Raw genomic sequence first — 22674 nt, 5'->3', positions numbered from 1 at the left:
TCCCTGGGTGGCGCAGCGGTTTGGCGCCTGCCTTTGGCCCAGGGCACGATCCTGGAGACCCGGGATCGAATCCCACAACGGGCTCCCAGTGCATGGAGCCTGCTTCTCCCTCTGCCTGTGTCTCTGCCCCTCTCTCTCTCTCTCTGTGACTATCATAAATAAAAATTAAAAAAAATAAAAAAATAAAAAAATAAAATCCTCCCAAGACTCCCTGCCTGGAGGATAAATTCTGAACTCCTTCCCAAGGTCCTTACGTGACAGTCCTGCTCATCTCTAACTTATAGCATCTGATTTCCAGCCTCTCTCCCCCAGTTCCTTACTCTAGCTATTCTGAGCTATTTTCAGCTCCTAGAAGAAGCCTGACTTGGGCCTTCTTACTCATACTTTGCTCACATTTTGCTGGATACACTGTTCCTCTAGCTAACCAGCACTCATCCCTTGGGGGTCAGCTGCACTGACCCTTCCTCAGGGTAGCTGGGTTGGATAGGCTCTCCCTGCTGTGTTTTGTAGCATAATATTGATGGTGCTATTTTGCAGTTGTCTGTTTCCTTAGACCTGCCAGGCCCCAGGAGGCAGGGGCTGTGCTCATCTCTGCTTCTCCACTCCAAGGCACCAAGAAAGGCTTCAATGAATGAATGAGAGCCCCCCCCCCCCCGCCACCTCACCAGGGATCCAGATCTTGCTCAGTTCATGTCTGCCCTTCTAACATCTGACCCATTGTGAAGCCAATGGGACCTCACGCTGAAGAGGAACTCAAGATCAAAACGGTGTCCCCATCCACAAGATGATAGCACGTTTAGGACTTTTTCTGTTACTTAGAAACCACGTCAACCGAGCATATTCAAAAGGCAGGTCTGGTAACCACATGAGGGGTGTGAGCTGGAGTTTCCGCCTCAGACACACAAAGGGCAAAAAGTTCTGTAGGAGCAAAAGGCACAGACGAAGAGAGTCCTAAGCATGGGTCCGCCTTTGGTATTTATCTGCTGCCTGATACCTGTGAGAACATGGGCGAAACACTTCTCTATAGTCTGCCTTGAGCACCTGACCTTTATCGTGGACACAGTTATGTCCGCTTCATCATGTTGTCAAGAATAAATGAGACAAAGCTTATCAGCTGTTCAGCAGATTTTGTGCCCCTTCAAATTAATTGTGGCTAGTGTTTATTACGGTTATAAAAATGAGATGGCCTTTAAATTTTGTGGTTCATAGTTTTCCCACTGGAAATAAACCCACTCAACTAAACAAAAACAAACAAGCAAAAAAGTTGCAGAATGGCTGTAAAGCGGACTCTCCCTTCCTGACAGAGGAGGTGTAGGTGTATGTGTAAGTGTATGTGTATATGTGTATGTATTAAAAAAAAAAAAGTCTGGGAGGACATTCTCTAAAGGGTGAGCAGGGGGCTTCCCCTGAGAGGTGGGTTTATGGTTGACCTTAATTATTCCTTCTGCTTGATTATATTTTCAAGATCCCATGAACACATTACTCATGAAGTGGGTGACGGTAGAAAGGAGATACAATGTTTAGAAAGGATAGGAAAAGAAACAAAAGAAGGTGACTAGATGCACAGGCTGTTACTAACCTTGGTTGTCTCTTGGCAGGATTTTTCACCCAGATCTCCACCTTGGCTGATGTACAGGAAAATGTCATGGAATACCTACATGTACTGAGCCGGCCCAAAGTCATCGATCAAGAGCACGACGTGGTATGGACTGAAGCTTACATCGACAGCACTGTGAGTCCCCAGGGCCTTTGGGGGTGGCCAGAGGTATTCTTCTGTTAATTCCAGAAGACCGTGTTAACCTTAAAAATAAAACTGTCAGTTATTTTACTAGCCAAAATGGATTTATTTAGGAATAGCAAAGAATTGCAATCCAGGGCAAGCATGCTACAGTAAAACTATAGGCAAGTCCAACAAACAAAAGGAAGGGATGTTATTTTATGGAAGAAGGAGAAAGTTAGAAGGGTTGTTTTGAACAAAAATCTTCTGGAATCCCAGAGGTCAAGGCAATGATGGCTTCCCATTGGCTGAGTACAAGAGTGCTTCATTTCTTGTAGAAGATGCAATATACATCTTTTCCTTTGGAGGCCTTTAATTGATGCTTCTTTTCTGTTGAGGATTCTTCTGTTGGGTCTGTCATTGACAATGCTTCCCACCAGCCTCCCCTTCTAGCATCCCAGTCCACTTTAGTGAGGTTTCCCTTTCTTTTTTTTTTTTTTTTTTAATTTTTTTTTTAATTTTTATTTATTTATGATAGTCACAGAGAGAGAGAGAGGCACAGAGACACAGGCAGAGGGAGAAGCAGGCTCCATGCACCGGGAGCCCGATGTGGGATTCGATCCCGGGTCTCCAGGATCGCGCCCTGGGCCAAAGGCAGGCGCCAAACCGCTGCGCCACCCAGGGATCCCGAGGTTTCCCTTTCTTGATTTTTATCTATCACTCTTCCTCCATAATGGAGCTCGATGACATTTTCCTTTGTTGTACGGTTTGTGTTGGTCCTCTTAAGAAGCAAGGTTAGTGAAAAATCATATCAGAATGTCACAGGCACTTTGGGAAAGAGTCTGGTCGACACAGAGATGTCGCTTTTAAGCTGTGTCTCCTCTCATTACTTTGTTTTCCTTCTCTGTGTGCAAATTCTGTCCGTAGCCATGATTATGGGCATGTTAGAGTCAATCCTCGCCATCTGAGAGGTGCAGTCCCAGTGATGAATTTTGGGGGCTCAACTTGGGAAGGTGACCAAAGTTCAGTTCCAGCAGTGAATTGGAGCCATGGGAGAGGCCACAGATGCATTTTCTTCCCATAGACAAATGAAAATATGCTTCAGGGATGGTTATATAGGCAATGGATTGATGTCAGAACTCTGGCCATGGGTTCATTCTAAAGCCAAATCCCAAGCAAAAGAATCTGATGCTGAATTAGCAAAAAAGGAGGAGCTTTGCCAATCATCAGGCAGTGGCTCAATGGCTGGGTTTTTTGTGTAATTTCAGGGTGATTTTTCATAGTGATAATGAGTCTGATGGGAGTGGTGTTTTTCATTTATTGATAGTAAATGTTCTCACGGGGCCTCTCTCCCATCGTTTTTGTTGGGATTAACATCACATTAATCACTGTAACCCAGACACAGCCATCCTCCAGAGTGATCTCAATGGCTACAGTGGGCCGGCTTTTCCCTCCATGAGCTCTCTCACACTGGCTGCCTTCTGGCAGCTGCAGGCAAATGCAGGGCAGGAACAGCATGTAGGAACCTATCTTGGGGGACACCACAGCAGCCTCCCCTACCTCAGCCCACAGGACACAGTAGGATCACAGAAATATGAACTGATTACCCCTTCCTGGGAGAAATGCCCTGCCTAGAGATGGGTGTTAAGCTGAAAAACCCTGTTGGATTGCTAGGGAGACCTGGGCCTTTTATCATCTTCCTAGTCTGACCCCAGGTTTGCTTAGAATCTTGGCAACGAAATGAATGAGCTGCCCCATTTATGTTGGCACCATACTAATAGTAATGGCCATAAGATCAGCATGGGTGGGTGCACCTCTTCTTATGTGTGGCTGTGTAAAGCAGGAAAAGCAGATATGAAGAGGAGCAGTGAAACTAGCCAAGAGTGAATTGAACTAGTCACCCAGTGGTTTTGTGTACAAACCCTAAATAGCCACTTTAATCAAGCATTTTATTTGTTTTATCAGTTTAAGACATATAAAACAGAGCCTCTGTCATTAAAGCATAGTAGTACCAGCACCTGGAGAGACAGACAGGTCAATAGAATAGGAAGTTTAAAAAAGGGGATCCAAATCCGTATAGAAATTCAGTAGAGATAAAGGTGGCATCTCAGATCAGTGGGGTTAAGATGACTTCATAATAAATCCTTTTGAGAAAGCTAGATGGCCATTTTAGGAAAAGGTAAAATTAGTTCTATTCATCAGGTCATGCCCAAGAAAGAAATCTAGGTGAAATCCAGGTGCCAAGCAGTCAAAACTTTAAAAAACTAAGCCATACAAGCACTAGAACAAAACCTGGGTGAATCCCTCTATGACCTGGGTTCAGAGAAAATCTCTCTAACAATGACTCTAAAATCCAAATGCAATGAAAAGAAACATAAATAAATTTGACTCCTTAAAAACAAAACAAAGTGAAGACCAACTTTTGTAGGTAAAAAAACCACAGTAAGCAAAGTCAAAGGCATGGGGTAACATGGGAAAAAATATTTGCGATGTAGAGCGCGCATTAAGTCATTAATAATCCTAATATATAAAGCACTTTTCAAAATCGAGGGCAAAATCTTAAAATTCCTGTAAAAAAAAGAATTGAGCAAAAGACATAAGCAGACAATTCACAAAAATAATAAAAACAGCTTTTTGACAAATGAAAGATGTATGGCTTCGCTCATAGAGAAGAAAAATGAAAATTACACTCTAGTGAAATACAATTTCACACCTATCAGGGTGACTAAAATTAAAAGCCTAATTGTGCACTTGGTAAGACTATGGGAGAAAGGACACTCATGGGTCACGTTTGGAAGACAGAATGGGGTAATATCTATGATGGGGAATTTGCAGTTACACTCTGACCCAGCAATTCCACATCTAGGAGTGAACTCTGAAGATGACCCTCCAATAGTAAGAAAATACAGATGAAAAAACAGGCTTGTTCATTACAGAAATACATGTTATTTCAAAATATTGCAAATTACTTAAATACCCAAACATCGCAGCTTATGATAAAACTGTGGTACAGATACATCATGGATCTTAATATTAAAAACAAGAATGAAGATGACTTATTTCTATTGTTTGATATAGAGTGAATACCAGGATATATTGCTAAGTAAGAAAAACAAAATGTAGGAGTACAAATAGAGTGCCACCTGTTGTATAAGAAAGAAGAGGAAGTAAAATGTGCATGTACCTGCTTCTTTTTATAAAAAGAAACATAGCCAGGATAAACTGGAAACCAGTGGAATCCGTTACCTATGAGAAGTGGGAGGAAGGACAGAAGAGGAGATAGTGAAGGGAGTGAGATGCCTCTGGATACACCTTTTTGCATAGTTTAGACTTTTGAAAGCAGTTTGCTGTTCTATGCACTCAAAAATTAAAATTGACAAGAATGAGGGGGGAACTAATAGCAAATGCAAACAGAACCAAATGAATCCAACTGCATTTCTTTTTTTTTTTTTTAAAGTTTCCAATTTATTTTTTTTAATTTTTATTTATTTATGATAGTCACAGAGAGAGAGAGAGAGAGGCAGAGACATAGGCAGAGGGAGAAGCAGGCTCCATGCACCGGGAGCCCGATGTGGGATTCGATCCCGGGTCTCCAGGATCGCGCCCTGAGCCAAAGGCAGGCGCCAAACCGCTGCGCCACCCAGGGATCCCCCCAACTGCATTTCAAATGAACTACAAAAATTATCAAGAAAGGAAGAAAAAGCAGTAAACCTTTGAATATAGTAGTTATGCACAATATTAAATGTTGAACATATAGTCCTTTGACTATCCTGAGTCTAAGTGGGAGAGAGAATGGGAAATAAATATTTTTAAAGATTTTATTTATTTATTCATGAGAGAGGGGGGAGGCAGAGACACAGGCAGAGGGAGAAGCAGGCTCCACATAGGGAGCCCAATGTGGGACTCGATCCTGGGTCTCCAGGATCACGCCCTGGGCAGAAGGCAGCGCTAAACTGCTGAGCCACCCGGGCTGCCCTGGGAAATAAATTTTAAACTCCTTATGGTGTCATTTGGAGTACCATGGGTCTAGCAATTCTGAATCTATTTTGAGAGTATGATAGGATTGAGCAAATGTGTAAACAAGACAAAGCAGACACCTGTGGGATGAGACTGGATGGGAGGTATCAGAATGAGACCATAACTCTGTCCTTTGAAAAGGCCTAGAAGCAGTGGCACCCCAGTAGCAATGAGCACATCTGGAACCCAAACCCCAGCTTCTAAAAACCATTCCCCATTAAAAGACACCAGGGTTCCTTAGAGAAATTGTTAATTGCAGGGCTAGGGCTAGGAAGATGCCCCTCTCCCTCCCAAAAAGCCTGGAATTTTTTTTTTAAGATTTCATTTATTCATGAGAGACACACAGAGAGAGGCAGAGACATAGAGGGAGAAGTAGGCTCTCTATGGGAAGCCTGATGTGGGACTCGATCCCAGCACCCAGGATCACATTCTGAGCCAAAGGCAGACACTCAATCACTGGCCGCCCAGGCATCCCAAGCCTGGAATATTTTATGCCAGAAACTAAGAAGTACTCAAGAAACAATGAGGTCATATGAAAAGGACATAGAAGTCAGTATGAAAGGACCCTCACTGGTCAACTCTGGGACAGTTTGAACCTCAAAATAAACATGACAGTAATGGATTATAACCTGTGAAATAAAACAGATATCTATATGTTCTTTCAGATAGTGAAGAGATAAACAAATCTCAAAGGAATGAACTAAAGAGGTAATGAGATAGGTGGTCAGGGGTGCAGTGTATAGTGGACTGCTGACTTAGTAAATGTGCAGGGTGTCATGGAGATGGAAAAGCACCACTTTCTAGCCATTTTGGGAAAGACTGTTTAGAGCAAAGGTCATCAGTGGATGCTAAACTAATGGGAAGATTTGGAACAGGTTATTTTCATCGTCTCAAAGACCTTCCCCATAGATTTTTGAGTGGATATATGGGGGAAAAGTAGTATCTGCACAGTAGGAGAATCCAGACAAAAGCTAGAGTGGGTCATCTAAATTAGTGTCACTAATGAGAAGCAAATGTGCATGACGTGCTTCTGGAGGAGGACACATCCCACTTAATGGAGTATTCCATTGGGTATATGTAACCTGAAGGTCATGGAAGAGGATGAAGCTTAGTATTAATATGATGCCTTGCTTTTGATCATATTAATCACCTAAATCAATTGTTTTAGATTTACTAAATCATATACACACATGCACATTATTATACGTGCATACATATACTTATGTATGAAGGGCAGTTAAGAGCTAAGGAGAACCCATCACTACTCCAGCTTTTCCACTAAAGAATTCTCAACAGCAGAGGCGAAGTAAGGGTCTGGGAGCAGCTCTGAACATGCCGTTTTAGAGGAAATGTCTTTGATGTCTTGTGCTTTATCTTCAATATTCTATGAAATTTGCATTCTGTTCCATAATCATTGTTACTTACTTTAAAATAAAATGATGCTCTAAGTGGCTCATAATTGAGTAAAATGGTATGGCAAGATAACAGAGCTCATTTATTCCACCTCTTCAAGAATCCTTTGATATACATAAAACTAGCCCCCCAGACTATGTTTGTCCCTGAAATGAATAATAGCTCAACACCTCCTTTATGCTTTCCCAGCTTCTGTTATATCTTTGCAAATAGCACGGATAAATAATTCCCCTTGTACAATGTTCTGAGAATCCCTTCTCATCTTGGTGGTGCTGAGAAACCTGCTGAGTCAGGGAAGGCACTGCGCTTTCCATCTTCCTTCTTTCTAGGCCTGTTCAGTGAGGACAGGCAGCTGCTGCTCCAATGGATCCTTCTCTGGCCAGGAAGCAACAATCTCTTCAAAGTCTTTATCTGGGCCTGGATCTGGCCAGGTCAAGGACAAAGGTCCCCTGTTGTTTGTGTGGATTCAAAATAGGATTTGTATCCTGAACTCATCTGCGGAATCTAAATTCTGAGCTGAACCCATCCACTTTGGAACCCTCCACCAGATGAATGGGTTTGGGGAGGGACCAGCAATTGCAAGTTTATGACCATCCTGACAATTCTGGACAGTCCCAAGCCAGCATTTTCCTAATATGTCCCACCTTGCAATAATGAAAGACACTAAATTCTGAAGCACTTAACATTGACCCTATTTTCATAATGTCCTGGTTTAGCAATGGCAGCTTTGGATTTTTTTAATATTTAAGCATTTACAATCTACCTGAGTTTATTAATTGAGCGTATTGAATTTAGAGTTAGAATAGCCTCAGCTTCAATTCCATGTCTATACTATACGAGCTACGAGACCATAAGCAAGTCACTTAGGTTATTTGAGTGCTGTTTTCTTCATTTACAGCATGGGAATAAAGCCTGCCTTCCAGGGTTGACCGAAGGATTAAATGTCTGTGCATGGTGAGAACACAGTAAATAATACCTTCTCCAACCTCAGGAACTCAGTGTGAATTTTTCTCCTTGTCTGCGGGGAGTTTTGGAAGTCCTCTCCTTTTTTGACCTGGGTCTCACATAGTAACTACAATATGGCTTAAACCATTTTGATAATAGAATCTGGCACTTGGATATAATGAGTACCTTGGAAGCACTATTCCTCTAGAGATGCACATTAATCCCTTGGAATTTACTTTGCTCTAATTACCTATTGTGGACAGGGCACTAATGTGTGGGACTAGTGCCTAGGGTCACGGTTCCCAAGAAGGACTGGTGGGCGTGCTGCACCATCCCATCAGAGCCCCCATAGCCTCACAGAGGTAAGTACTAGCCAGTTGCCCAAGGAAAGGAAATATGGTAGGAGCCTTCTTAATTACCTGCCATGTAAAGGACTTGGTACCTCTCTGCCCTAACACAGTTCATGCCTATTGCTCGAGGCACACTGGATGTTGGATCTGAAAGGCCATGCTGGTACCAGAAGTTGATCTATGACTGTTCCAAGTTGAGTTTCAAGCTTACTCAAAGTTAATTGTCTTTATACTTAGACTTCCCAAACCTGTTGATGCCAGCTGTTATTTTATCATAATTGTATAAGTTAATTAAATATTATTGAAAACAGTAACTTAATGACTGTTAAAGGAAAGTTGTTACTTCTATAGACATGTAAATGAATGTATTGAAAAGACTCTAAAGAAAATTGCTAAAAATTACTAGTGTCTTAACTATGGGCAAAGCATCTGTAAGACTAGGGAGGACAGCCTTCCATGCATTCAGAGGAAATTGATACTTAGCCTTTCTTTCTTCCTTCCTTCTGTTATTCCTCCCTTCCTCCCTTCTTCCCTCCCTTCCTCCCTCCCTCCTTCCCCTTCCTTCCTTCCTTCCTTCCTTCCTTCCTTCCTTCCTTCCTTCCTTCCCTCCTTCCCTCCTTCCCTCCTTCCTTTTCTTTTTGATAAGGGTAGTTTACCTTGATGTGTTTGTTCCAGTGGAAGGTAATATGGAAGGTCCAGGGCAGGGTTAGTATGTGCTTCTTGTCTTATTGCCTTTTGATAGCCTTTAGGAGATGTAGGCTCTGTGGACAATGACCTTACCAGACACAGAGAGGAGAGCCACCACTTGGTCTGTGCATAGTTTTGATTTCTAGCTAGAACTACCAATGTGCTCTTGTGACATGGGTCAGCATACTGGGACCCTGTGTCAGTTTTTATTGCTGTGTAACAGCAGCTTAAAGTAACACAAATGTATTATCTCAGGGTTCCTGTGGGTCAGGAATCTGAGCACAAGTTAGCTAAGACCCTCAGCTCAGGGTCTTACGAAGCTGCAGTTATGTGTTGGCCACACTGCTGTTCTCATCTGCAGCTCAGGGCCCCCTTCCAGGCTCATTCAGATTGTTGGCAGAATTCAGTCCCTTGAACTGAATTACCACCCCCCCCCCTTGAACTGGGGACTGGGGTTCCCATTTTCTTGCTTGCTATCACCTAGGGATTGCTCTTAGCTACTAGAACTCCATGTTCCTGCCACATGACTGATGACAGGCAGTCACACCATGGTGTTTGCTTTCTTCCAGACCAGCAAAAGTGCATCCCTCTAAAGCTTCACCTGCTTTTAAAAGCTTCTTTGATTAGGTCAAGCCCACCCAGGATAATCTGTCTTTTCATTAATTCAGTCAAGTGATAGTAACCTGATCATGCTAGTGACACCCATCATATTCATAGTCAAGGGGAGGGGAATTTAAGGGTCATGTACCTACTGAGGCAGAAATCTTGGGAGCTGTTTTGGAATCCTACATATTGCAACAGCCTCTGTCCACGTGCTATGGTCTGAAAGGGAAAGATAATGCCATAAAGAAATACAAAGACCACCTCCTCTTCCCTGCAAATTCTCTGTTAAGAGCAAGTCTCCAGGCAGCCATGTCTGCCCTTCATCGTAACACTGCTACTTACCACTGATGCCTCTAGGAGCCTGATTCTCCTTGTGACATTGTAGTCTGAAAGTGGCTTTCAATTTGTTTCTCAGAATCAGAAGACTTGTAACACTGCTGATTTATGTATTCTTATGTATGTGTTATGTATGTATTATTTATAGTACTCTACCAAATACTAAAGGGGTAGGTATTTGTCAATTATCTAGCAAATGTAGATGCTTGATTCCACAAGTTTGCTTAACATGGTCTTAAAAGCCTTCCTTCTTTTTAATTATCTGGTGGTTAAGGCAAAAGGAATTCCTGTTTGCTTGATTCATCCGTCATTACGGCTAAAGACCCACAGCAACAAATATAATTATGAATTGATTTAATACTTAAATGAATAGCTTAAAATGACCCGTGAGTATCGTACTTTCCCTTTTTATTAATTACATATTGATTCATACGTTTCTGAGTCTGGACAAGCTGAAGATAAAAGTTTGTATAGGCTAAATATAGATTCTTGTACGTGAGTCAAGGATTGCATTTAACTAAGTCTGATGTAGACGTGGGACTAACAGAATTTTCCTTTCAGGGCCCATCCTCCCCGCCTAGTATTACCAGTCTGATTAAATATTCTGTTTCCTGCCTGGCTGTTCTATTCAATTTGCTTTCCTGGTGAAGCCCAAATAAATGAATTAATGTTAACAACGTTAATTATGTTTAATCTAATAAGATCTCGTGTATTAATTGACAAAACAGCAAACACCAGAATTCTGAAATTCATGGGCTTCTTATCTGAATACAAGTTGTGCACAGTCATTATCTCTTAGGTGCAGAGCAAAAAATCATTAACAATGGAATTTGTTCCATTTTGCAAGCAAATGACTTGTGCTTTCCAGTTGGGACTTAATCATCTCGGGAATGCTACCCAACTTGCTGTGCAGGGTAGGACCTGCATTAAACCTAGGAAGCATCAGCATCCCTGATCAACTCCTCCAGGGAAGTTTACACAGATCATGGTGACACACAGAAGGGAAGCAGAGAAGTCTTTTAGAAACAGTGGGAATGTGACCATTTAAAATAATGAGAATTCATTGCCAAGCCCTGCTGCCCCTCCCTGATGCTGGTAATGCAATTCAGAATGCAATTTGTAGGAACTTTCAAACCAATTTAGTTGTATTTGCAAATTGGACGTGTATCCTTCCTCCTCACCCCCCACTAAGTCCAACTTGGAGAAAATGCTTTGCATTTGATAAATTGCACATTTGTTTCAGTTTCCCATCTAGGAATGGTACCTAGGCCATTTAGGAGTCATTTGGGTGATTGCTTTAAGCTACAGTATCTTACTGCCTAGAAGCAATTACTCAAGGGGTTGAAGCCATCATAAGGAAGTAGTTGGGGCTTGGAAACTGAATTTACAGTATTTTCCCAAGACACCGTTGCATATCAAAGAAGTTCAAGTCGTCAAAACAAAAAGACACACGTATAGAGAAACATAAACCATCCTGCTGGGTCGTGGAACAGAGAATGCCATCTGCATTACATGGCATGGAGGAAACTGATTACGTTGGGACCTCTATTTCATAGCAGATGGGTTCATTAAATTTAATAGCCTCCAGAGCCTTTAGAAACCGTGTTAAAAACATGTGGAGCATGCTGTGACACTTCACTTCTGCCCCTGCAGTCATTATAACTCTGGCACAGACTATAAATATTATAGTACTTTATTTCCATTGAAACAGATTACTGTTATAATTATTTTTTTTTGCCAGGAGATGGTGATGTTAAAAAGACTGCATTCCTGATTTCTGGTACCATTTATATTTATCCAAATATTTTCCTTTTCCATTTGATTCTAGATTTCTCTACTAAATAGTGGGGGTTCTAGCTCAACTTTTTTTTTTCTTTGAGTTCATGTTATAAAACTATGAATTGAAACTGTAAAAATATCTTCAGGAAAGATGTTTAATACATTATGGATGACTATAAACTAATAAAAAAGCTTAGGGCTGAAAATAAAAAAATAGATTTCTAGAGTTTTTTTTAGATATTTAGATTTATGGCTGTTTCTGCTACTATAGTATATTGATTTGTAACTGTCTCTAATGAAAGGACAAAGCCTCTAGAAATAGATAAGACCTTATGGAAATGGATAAGACCATTAAGCCTGAATAATCATTTAGAGCAATAGATTATTCAGTATTCTTTGTTTATAAGTGACAGCACTCAACTCAAAGTAGTAAAGGTCAAAATGAGAATTTGTGGACTCTTGGAACCAAAATATCTATGTAGTTCTGTCTTGAGGCGTGATTAGCTTCAGGAATCACTCCCATGTTTTCAACTTCCGATTAATCCTACGAGTTCCTCGATTTCTTGGCTTAGTTCCCAGACAGGCAGTTTCCCACTCTACAGAGTAGCAAACATGACCTCTAACATCTGCCAGCTTTCATTGTTTTATACCCTTGATTTCTCCCTTTCTCTTGCAGCATCTATATCAAATCCATAATAGTCCTGTTTGGGTTGCAACCACATTCTGAGAGGGTAGGTGGAGCTAATTGATGGCTGGAATCTCACAGAGTGAGGAAGAAACCCGTCCCAAAAGTCTTTGATACTGGGAGGGCTGTAAAGTAACAGAGTCCTGCATAGAACTTGTTTATAGAACCCAAAACTAATCCATGCCCAAGATTGTGTTTTCCATTATATGATATTCATTATGGTACCATGTTTTTTAAGCAGTAGAGCTCATTATCTAGTAAAATGTTCCCATGGGCACTTGGTGTATAAAACTTAGAGAAGCAGAGCTACTCTGGTGGATGTGGGGAGTGGGATCATGGAGCCCCAGTTGTTAGGCCACCTCCTGAATGCCTAGGGAAGCTCTGAAACACTTTTAGGCTTCCCCTTGGCATTGCAGTGCCTAGACAGTCAACCTCTGAGAATGGCAAAATGGGATTCTCTGCTGTGGATTATCTGCTGTGCCCCTAAGTTTATAGCAAGGTAGTGCATTGAGCTAGAAGGATGGCTGTGGGGATTGGGAGGTTGTGACCATAATTGTATTAGGAAACCAAATTTCCTGTGCTTTTTCCTTCAAATATCTGTATTTCTTTTATGTTCTCTGGAGACCAGTTCTCCTGACAACCCTCATTCATGGATGAAACATGGTCTCCAAGTCCTGCTTAACATGATGTCCCAGTTCAGAGCCACCAGAGATGTTTGTGTCTCTGAATTCAGTTCTGAGAAAATTATAGAACTTACTCTAGCCTGCCATCCCATTTAGGTCATATGTGTACCACTTAGCCAATCAGCTGTGTCTGGGGAAAGGTCATATGATGGAAATAGATCAGCCCAGGGCTATGGATCACAGATTCTGTAAGAAAGAGGTATGAGCAGGAGGAGATGACCAGAGTCTAGAGGAGGTGGCATTTCTGGACCTCTGTTTTTCTACCCAAGGCTTCTATAAGTTGCATCCCCAGCTGGGTTCTAATACTAACTCTTAGAATCATGACTTTCTTTTAGCTCCAGTTGCTCCAACAAGTATCCCCCAGTCCTCTCCCTGCCTCCCACACCTTGACATTGCCCTTTCTTCACCCATCCATGTGCTACGTAGGGGTTAGAAATCCCTCTCCCTTTTGCCTTCTGAGATCTGAGGGAGGTATTTTGGCCACCACAACTAGATCTGTGCTGCTTTTCCCCCCTAATGGCCCAGATATTTGGGCAACTTAGATTCTCAGAGCTGATTCTCATGCTCTGACCTGGTTTAAACTAAAATGAAAGCATTCCTCTTATTACCAGCATGAAGAACAATTAAAATAATCCCAGAGAATCAGCCTGTGGTTTGATATCAGCTGCCAGTTTCTCTTCTCTTGCTGTACACAGAATTTTCTCCATATAAAAGATTTAATTCTGCTACTCTCGTTCCATAAGGATGGCTGTGTCAATTATAAATGAATTGCCTATGAGACCATGGCTCAGAGATACCATAGATGAGAGTATTTCACCTAACTGGGCTCTTCAGCTGCTTCTATTGAAATATGACAGAGGACCATTCTTTTACCTCTTCTTGGCTCTCAAAGATCATTACTTCCTGGCTTTTCACACCTGTTTGTGAGTCCTATAGCAACTGGGGGCACCTTCAGCATTATGTTTCTGATGATACGTTCTACTGTTAAATATCTAAACCAAGCAGGGCACTCGGTGCCTCCAGGAATATTCTTTTCTGTTCTGAACAAAGAAAAGAAAAACAAAGACATGGTTTATTTGGGCAAAAGGAACATGTTTTCAAATCAGTTTCCATTATGTTTAGTCAAAAAGTCTGGAACATCAACATCTTTGCTGGTTGATGGAAACAGTTATTAAATGCTCTTATAACTGATTTCTCTTGTGAATTGATCAAACTGCTGGTGACCTGAGATGAAGCAGGAGCAGGTGCTCATCTCTATCTCTTTCTCTCTCACTTAGCACGCTGTTGAGGAGCATTTGTTTCTGATTGTGAAAGATCCTTCCTTTGAGAACAGATTCAAAGGCACTGCTTGTTCATCATTTCACTTCCCGTGGTATTCTAAGAAGGGATCCGTGGGCAGGAGTGGCCTTACACTTTACAGGACCATCCTGAGGCTTAGATGACTTTTTCTGTCTTCCTCAGAAGAACATTTCAAGGCCCAGCTTGAAAGTGCTTCACAATCGGTCAAGCTATATTAAGTACTAACTAGTGAGTTAGAGTATCTAAAGTGTAGATAGACTCACCAAAACCCAGGGGAACCTATATTTGAATCACTTGATAACCCGATCCATATTTTCTCTCAGTCTTCTCTTTGAACCTGGCTTTTTTTTTTTTTTTTTTTTGAACCTGGCTTTTCTCCATTCAGTCCAACCTTACCCAACCCACAAATTTATATATGGTCTTAAGATTTTTTTTTCCCTACCTAGCACATGTTCCCTCTGGGAGAAGCAGCCTCTTCCTCTCACCCCATCTGGGAGTCTCTGGGCTTATCCTTTGCCTTCAGTTCCATCACTGTCTCCTCTGGGAATCACCCCCTGATCTCTTCAGATCCACACCCAGTCTTGAACGGGGTTCTCATGATATGTTCTTAAGGCATTTTGCATCATCCTAGAATCTTGTTCTATATCAAAAATTCCATTTTTTAAATCTCACTGAACCATAAATTCCTTGTGGAGATGAATGATACTCGTTCACTCTGATATCTTCAGTGTAGGGTTGGGCACACAGTAGGTGCTCAAGAAAGACTTGGGTGTATTAGTTTCATAGAATCAGACATCTCAAGGTTGGAGAGCATCTAACAATATCTATGTTTTCTAGATGTTAGGTAAGAATGGCGTCATTTCCAACATTTCATTGAGCCTGCTTGCTCAAGGCCATGTTTGTTACATATATGATAAGTGGATTCACCTTCACTGTATGACTGGGATTGTCTCTCAGGTACTCAGCACCACCAACCCAAGGGACAATTCACCACATTCATCAGAAAGGTCTGAATTCCGGTATTCATGCTTTGAGGAGCTAGTGTAATGACATTCTGAATGGGAAAGGTAGTTTCATATCAGCTATGTCATTGTTAAGATAAAATTGATGATAGGTTTGCTATATACATTTCCTTGCCACAGAACTCACCTACTGTTAAAATATAAGGGAATTTTTTTTTAAAGACCTTGGCACTGTCACAATCCTGTCTGGTTGCTGGGTATATAATTGGCATTCAGGAAATCCTTAAAAAGAATCCTTTACATTTGTTTTTCATTTCCTGGCTTTCAACATACTTTCCTGATATTGTCTCTAAGTATCTTATCGTGCAACAGAGCTCCACCATTGCTGACCACTCTCCCAATGTCAACATGTCAGCCATGCTAGTCACATTTTTTTTTGCTTGAACACTCCCAAACTTTATCCCTCCTGGGGCTTTTGAACATGTTTCACCTTCTGAATTGGCCTCCCTCTCTGCTCCTTTATTGAGGGAGAGACTCTTTCCCATTCTCTATCTCAGCTAAAATGCCACCTGTCTTGTACCCATTAACTTTCATCTCCTATCCCAGTTGCTTTCCTTCATAGAAATTACTATCATTTGTAACTATTATAATTACTTCAGTTAAGCCTTTTTATATTTCCCCTCTTTAAAAATTCTTCTTAGTCTGTCTTCCCAAAAATAGGATGAGGACTGGGGCAAAGTCTGCTGTGCAGACCTGCATCCTAGTACTGTGCCTGGCACATAGTACCACATACTTAATATTAACTCAGAGAAATGAAGTGGCTTGTTCTTCATCATACTCCAGTCTCTTTTTACTATTCACTAGAGCTTGTTTCTTTTACTCTACATCATATTTCTCTTAAGAGTGTCCAATAAGACACCATGAATTAGGGAAGAAGTAGTACAGAATATTGGCTACAAAGTGGATGGTGATACCAAGGAGAGTTTAAAATACTATCCTCAAAATACAGCTGTCATAGTTGTCAAGTTCAGGTCTGAAGCAGCTGGTTTTTATGAATGCCAGCCTTATCTGTTCAGTGGCAGTCACTGATTTTTGATGGAAGAACAGGGAACTTTTCAGTTGTGAACCAGATTTCTGCAATGTTCCCTTTCTATGCATATTGTTAACAGCAATATGTTGGGAAATGGATTGATTGCTTAAGGCATATTGTTTATACTACATTACTTAGGTCTGATGGAAAAGTTCCTAACGGTGGTTTTCTTGCTAAAGATATGGTCTATGGATAAAGAGTGGAATGTGATTTTTTTGGTAGGGCATCATCATAATTTAGGTGGACTCCAAAGAAATTTGATATTGGGAGAGGCTGGGAAAAATATTCAGGTCCATGGAACTTCTTTAGCATTAACATTCAATTCTCCATCAAAATATAAATGCTGTCTGCTTTTAATTACCATCCTTATTCAGGCCAAGTTAATTACTCTGGGCCAGACTGGAAAGGAAAATCCCCAGAAAGTCTGATATGATAGAATCGTAGTGTGTTTTCTGAAGAAGATGCTGAGAAATCCTTAATGAATTACTGTTTCAGTATAACTTTTGCAACAGAATACTAAGGAATGAGAGGGGGGAAAAATCATAGATTTTTGGCAGCTGTTCACCATCATAGCACTTGACAATCTGCTTCTTATTTAGTTTTCTGTTATGTGAAAGCATGGAATTCTCAAGTTAAGAAATATTGATCACTGCATGACAATACATATGTAACAAAACTGTATTATGTTGAAAAAGCTCTCCTTTTAAAGTGAGATTTCTGACTTTATTTTGTTATTAAAATGCATGGGTCTTTTTACTCAGAAAATAATGTGGTTTTGTTAAACATACGTTATTTGAAGGTTAAAATAATCTTAATTTTAACTATTAATATTATTAAGAACAGATTTTCAACCAAGTACAGCTGAATGCAAACGAGGACAAGCTTGGAAAAGAAAATTGGTGGCTGGGAATGCAGATATGCATTGAGAGCTGTGTCTTGGCCACAGTGAATAGGTTCACAGCAGCCCTTTGCTGTATTGGCAGAACCATACATTTTTGTAAGGTCTGTTGATTTCCCCAGACTTCATGGAATCTAGATCAAGTTTGTCAATTTCCCATTTGTCTTGCAATGATAATCCAACCTCAGGCTAAATTAGGAGCACTGAGGGTGTCTGGACTTCATGGCCCTCATATCCAGCTAGATTGCTCCTTTTATGTAGTGTCAGTAAATAGGACCTCTGGCCATCATTATTCTGGGAAGCTTTGAAACCAGATGTATGGTTATCTAGTTCATTTACCAAACACCTACTAAGCTGAGGGTCAGTCCCTGTGCTAGGCAACAGGGCCATCATTTCCAGCAAATACAGTTTAAGTCCCTGATGTGAACAATCCAAGCCAATTAGGTAATTTACAATTATTAGATTTCTTTTTTATAGCTATTGGTAGCTTCCCACATTTAGTGGCAAGGGCTGTATGTCATCTTTCTCACAGTCTTATTACCAGGTTATGGTGAAAACAAGTCTTAGACAAATTCTGCTATCCATGCAAGCATTTATTAGCAGCATACACAAAGGTCAACTGAGTGTTCTGAGAGCCCAAGGATGTCCCAGCTCTCTATCCTTTCAAATGTTCTGATGGAATCTTGTATCAGAACAAATATATTATTCACAGGAGTCAGTTAATCTGTTTGGAATCAGGTGGCTGAGAAGCATGAGTCAGCGACCAAGGGCAGCAAGTCTGTTGAACAGTGAGACCTGGCACATGATCTCCCTAGATGGAGGCTGCTGAGTTCCCAAAGCGTTATGTGGGTTCATGCAGAGAAAGGCAGGGCCTCTGCAGTCTGTTGAACCAATCCACATAGAGTAGACATCTCCAATTTACCACCAAAGAACCCTTTCTAATGGCCATTCTTATGGTCGGAGTCTGTATTCCTGATTAAGGTGATTGACGACCTCTAAGATATAGATAAAAAAATCAGCATATGCATTTATATATTATCTAAGCTGAAATATTTTACAGTAAGCTACCTACCACATAATAGCATTGTATACAGTTGACACTTGAATAATGCAGGATTAGAAGCACTAACCCCTGTGCAGTTGCAAATCCATGTATAACTCTTGACTCCACAAACCCCACCCCCCAAAAAACTGCTACTGTTTACCAAAAGCCTTACAGGTAACTTAGTCAACTAATAGATATTTTATGTTATATGTATTATGTGCTATATTCTTACAATACAGTAAGCTAGAAAAAAGAAAATGTTATTAAGAAAACCATAAGGAAGATGAATTGACTGTATTCTACGGTACTTAACAAAAATTTCCACATGGAAGTGGACCCTTGCAGTTCAAATCCATATTGTTCAAGGATCTACTGTACAATCAAGGTTTCTTCTTTGTGACGTGGGAATAATAATGGTGCTGATCTCATAGATTGTGAGGATTAGAAAAAGATTATGTTGCTTAGCACCATGACATAGCAAGTGCTCCATGTAAATGCTCATCATTTTTATCTAGAAACTCAGAATAACATTATTTCTTGTTCCAGACACAGTCTTGTGGAATGAATTTTGCCTTCTTTCACATTAGACTTGCCAAATTCTGACACTCTCCAAAAGAAAGAGGGTACAGAAGGTCATGCATGTACGTCCCTTCCCATCAGAGAGGTGTCCCCAAGTTGCTTCCATTCTTTCCCACCACACTCTCTACTCTAAGTGGTATATCCACATGTCCCATCTGGAAGCTTCACTCCATGCTTGGGTTGAGAATGGAGAAAAAAAAAAAGTAAGTCCACTGATGCCCTTGGCAGTCACTATCTCAGAAGTGACTATGGCAGCATCCTAGAGCAATGATTACATAATTGCATAATTACAGTGCTGAAACCTGCCTCCATCCTGTTCTTGTGCTGTGGCCAGCAGGTGTAAACCAAATAACCTGAGAGTAATGGCTGAACTATAAAAGCTAACGGTGATCTTCAGAAGCATCCTTTTTGATGCTTCTACAGTGTGGTAGGCCAGGCCTCCCATGCAGCACTGTAAGAATAATGGGTATAAGAGCCACCACGTTGAGACAGTTAACATGCACCCCAGATTGTGCTAAGTGCTTTTGCATCCCTGGTCAGTGAGTCCTATTGTCTCCATTCTCCAGATGAGGAAGCCAAGACTTAGGGAAATTGAGGAATTTGTCCAAAGAGTTGGGATAATTAGTGGAACAAAAGGACTTCAGCCCTCGGGTGCCTACCTGGGTATGAGGCCAGTGCTCTTTGATGGGATATAAGCAGATGTCTCCCATATATGCATGTTCTCTGATGAGGCACAAGCCCAATGGGGTGTGTTACAGAGTGCCAGGATCTTTAAAATGCTTGATGTGAGATAGAAATGACCTTTCCATCCCCATCAGCCTGAGTTACATTGCTTCTACTGAATTTTGAAAAGCTCATATTGCCTGCTTTGAGATATGAAGACACCAGAGCCTGACTTGTTCTGAATCCTGTTTCATAGCATTGGCAGCCTGAGATAGGAAACTTGAAATTTTGTAACATGTATGTCTCACATGGAGAGTTCTCTGTGCTATATTAAGTGACAGAAGGAAAACTCAGCTCATCCCATTTGTAAAAGAAACCCAGCATTCCTGGGTTTAAAGCGAGTTGTAACAATTCTATTTGATGGGCTTTTAAATATCCTGGAATTTGCATTTTGAATGTGTTCCGCATCACAAAAGGATTTCAATGGTGTTATCACAGCAAACACTGTAATCACATCCTATAATTTATATAACTCCAACTGCCTGCTGTCGCTATGTCAAAAATCATGATATGCTCTTGCTGATATGCTCAGGGCTTCTCTCCTGAAGGAAATTAAAGGTCCAGAATCAAACTCCTTGGGGGCATTTTTAATGACTTTGTATGGAAAATCTGGCCATCTTGATGGGTAGTCAGGTGAGTCAAGCAGTGGGTTAATAAGTAGATCCAAACCTCAAATACGAAATTGAACAAGCCAAGGTGTCCCGGAGACAAGCCTTAACAGAGTGCTCTATGGTTGAAATTCAAGGAAGTTGAGCAATCTGGGAGCCCATGCACTGCACAGAGTAGCGGGACCTGTGGTTCATACTGGAGATCTTCCAAGAGGGGGTCCAATTAACCTCAGGCTTCAGAAACCTTGCTTGTGTCTGAACCTTTGCTCACATACTGCTTCAGATGGGGCCAGGAGGGGAAGCAGTGATGTTGTCAGGCATTTCATTACTGAACTCTGTTTTTATTTCCCACAAATAACCAACTTAAGTTGTTTTTCTTTTTTAAAGAATAGACAGTCAGATTTAACCTCTTCCCTCCCTGCTCAATCACTGCCAAGTGTTCCCCTCCAAATCAGAATTCCTACGGAAAGGTTTGGGGCCATGAGGATGTGAAAGAGCAGCCCCAGGTCAGTACCTTGAATGAAGGAGGAACAGAACAATATGGCTCTGTGTAAGAAAATAGGACAAATGCTGAAAAACCGGGCTTGCCTCCTGAGAGAAGACAGAGATCAGCAAGCTTATTAGCAAAAGGGCAGGGGCCTGACCCGAGACACAAAGCAACTTGAGACCTTTTTAATGGCAGGGATAGCTCTTATTTAATTTTATGTTATTTTCTATGCTGCAGCCCATCAAATTTTCTCAAAGGCCTCAGAGGAGTTGTTTTGGAGGGCAAGCTGTGGGAAATTTCCAGTTTTTTACATGTCCACACTCTTGGGAAGGGATATGCATGTAGGGTGGCTAGGTCAACTGCAATGGAATGAATTCACCAGGAGAAAAAGATTAGAACCAGTAGTGGCTGGAGACCTGGGAACCCCATCCTTCCCTAAGATCCCAGCAGCCTCCAACAGAAACATGGGGCTTCCCCTAAAATGGGATGGATCCGGGTCAGATATATCTAAGTCCCTCTGTTAGAATACCATGGCTGAAATGTATGTTTCTGCCAGAAGCTCCATAGATTACAAAATTCAGAGAAAGGGTCAGGAGACAACACTTCTGGCCTTCTTTCTTCTACTATGTTATAGAACATTTGCTCCTTAGTTTCTCCAATTGAAAAATGGAAAGACTGGTCTAGAACAAGAGATCTCAAAATCCGACACCTATTCGTGTGTGAATTTCAGTTTGTGATCCCTCCCCTTGAAATGTTTACATGAACTGGTACAATTTTCCATCGTTCCCCACAAATGTTGAGAACCACAGGAACCAAAGGAACTAGATCTTTGAGGTCTAGTCTAGCTATATGGGCCTTTTTTTTATTTTGTTGTGTTGTGAATTGCTTCACTCTACCTAAATGGCAAGCAAAATACATTAATCATTTGTTGTAGGTATGTTCAGAAGCCAACAAGCCCAAACACAGATCCTGCTTTGCATTTCATATTATACAGAGATGTCATTGACTTTAGGAGAGAGACGGACCCACTGTAGACAGCCATGATTGATACCAAAGAATAGTGACCCGAAAACCCAGTGAACCCTGCCATCTTATTCTTGACAAATGAGGCAATACCTACCTATGTCACTGGGTTTGAGATTCAAGCCTTATTGATTCCTCTCCCAAAATACATCTCAAATTTCTCTTCTCGCTGTTTGCAATGTGTACTCCACCCTCTCTCCCACTTAGACCATGCCTGTAGATGCCCAATTGGTCTTCTGGCTCTACTCTTATACCTCTAGGCTCTCTCCTTGCCTTTGTCTCAGTTCCTTGGAGCTGAGCACCCACCACCACCTGCCATTAGGGCCCTCACTTGTTTCCTGGCTGACTCTCACTTCATCTTTGGTTCTTAAATTATAGATTCCTGCCCTGGCTCAACTCCCAAATAGAAAGGGACCACCCTTTTATTCTCTTATAAAACTTGTTCTGATTCTCAATAGTACCTCACACAGTTTATTATTACATGTTGCTTAGGCTATTTTTAAAATTATGTCTCTCTAGCTTACTCTAAATTATGCATGATAGTGGCCTGACTTTTTTTTTTTTTTTTTTTTTGGCCATTGTATTCTCAACATCTAACATGATACCATACAAATAGTAGGAAGGATACGCTAATGGTATATAGGAGAGGAAAAATACTTTTTACTCTACCATTTTAGGTTTAATGACATGGACCCTGCAAATTAAACCAACAAAAAATAAGTCAATAGGAAGAAAAATTCATTAT

General features: G+C 41.1%; 1 protein-coding gene across 6 annotated transcripts in view; it reads left to right on the top strand.

Annotated features, from left to right (window-relative positions):
- The window catches only part of CACNA2D3 (calcium voltage-gated channel auxiliary subunit alpha2delta 3), an 832272-nt gene that overhangs the window by 552230 nt on the left and 257368 nt on the right, over positions 1 to 22674 (top strand). For all 6 annotated transcript variants that reach the window (XR_013357842.1, XR_013357841.1, XM_077858494.1 and 3 more), the window contains one exon: positions 1599 to 1732. Coding sequence is in view for 4 of the 6 variants with exons in the window: in XM_077858494.1 (XP_077714620.1) it covers positions 1599 to 1732 (134 nt within the window). In the remaining 2 variants the exon portion in view is untranslated. The remainder of the gene's footprint in view (positions 1 to 1598; positions 1733 to 22674) is intronic.

The sequence above is a fragment of the Canis aureus genome, chromosome 19 (genome assembly GCF_053574225.1).
Source record: "Canis aureus isolate CA01 chromosome 19, VMU_Caureus_v.1.0, whole genome shotgun sequence".
Taxonomy (NCBI): domain Eukaryota; kingdom Metazoa; phylum Chordata; class Mammalia; order Carnivora; family Canidae; genus Canis; species Canis aureus.
This window is presented reverse-complemented; position numbering and strand designations above follow the sequence as displayed.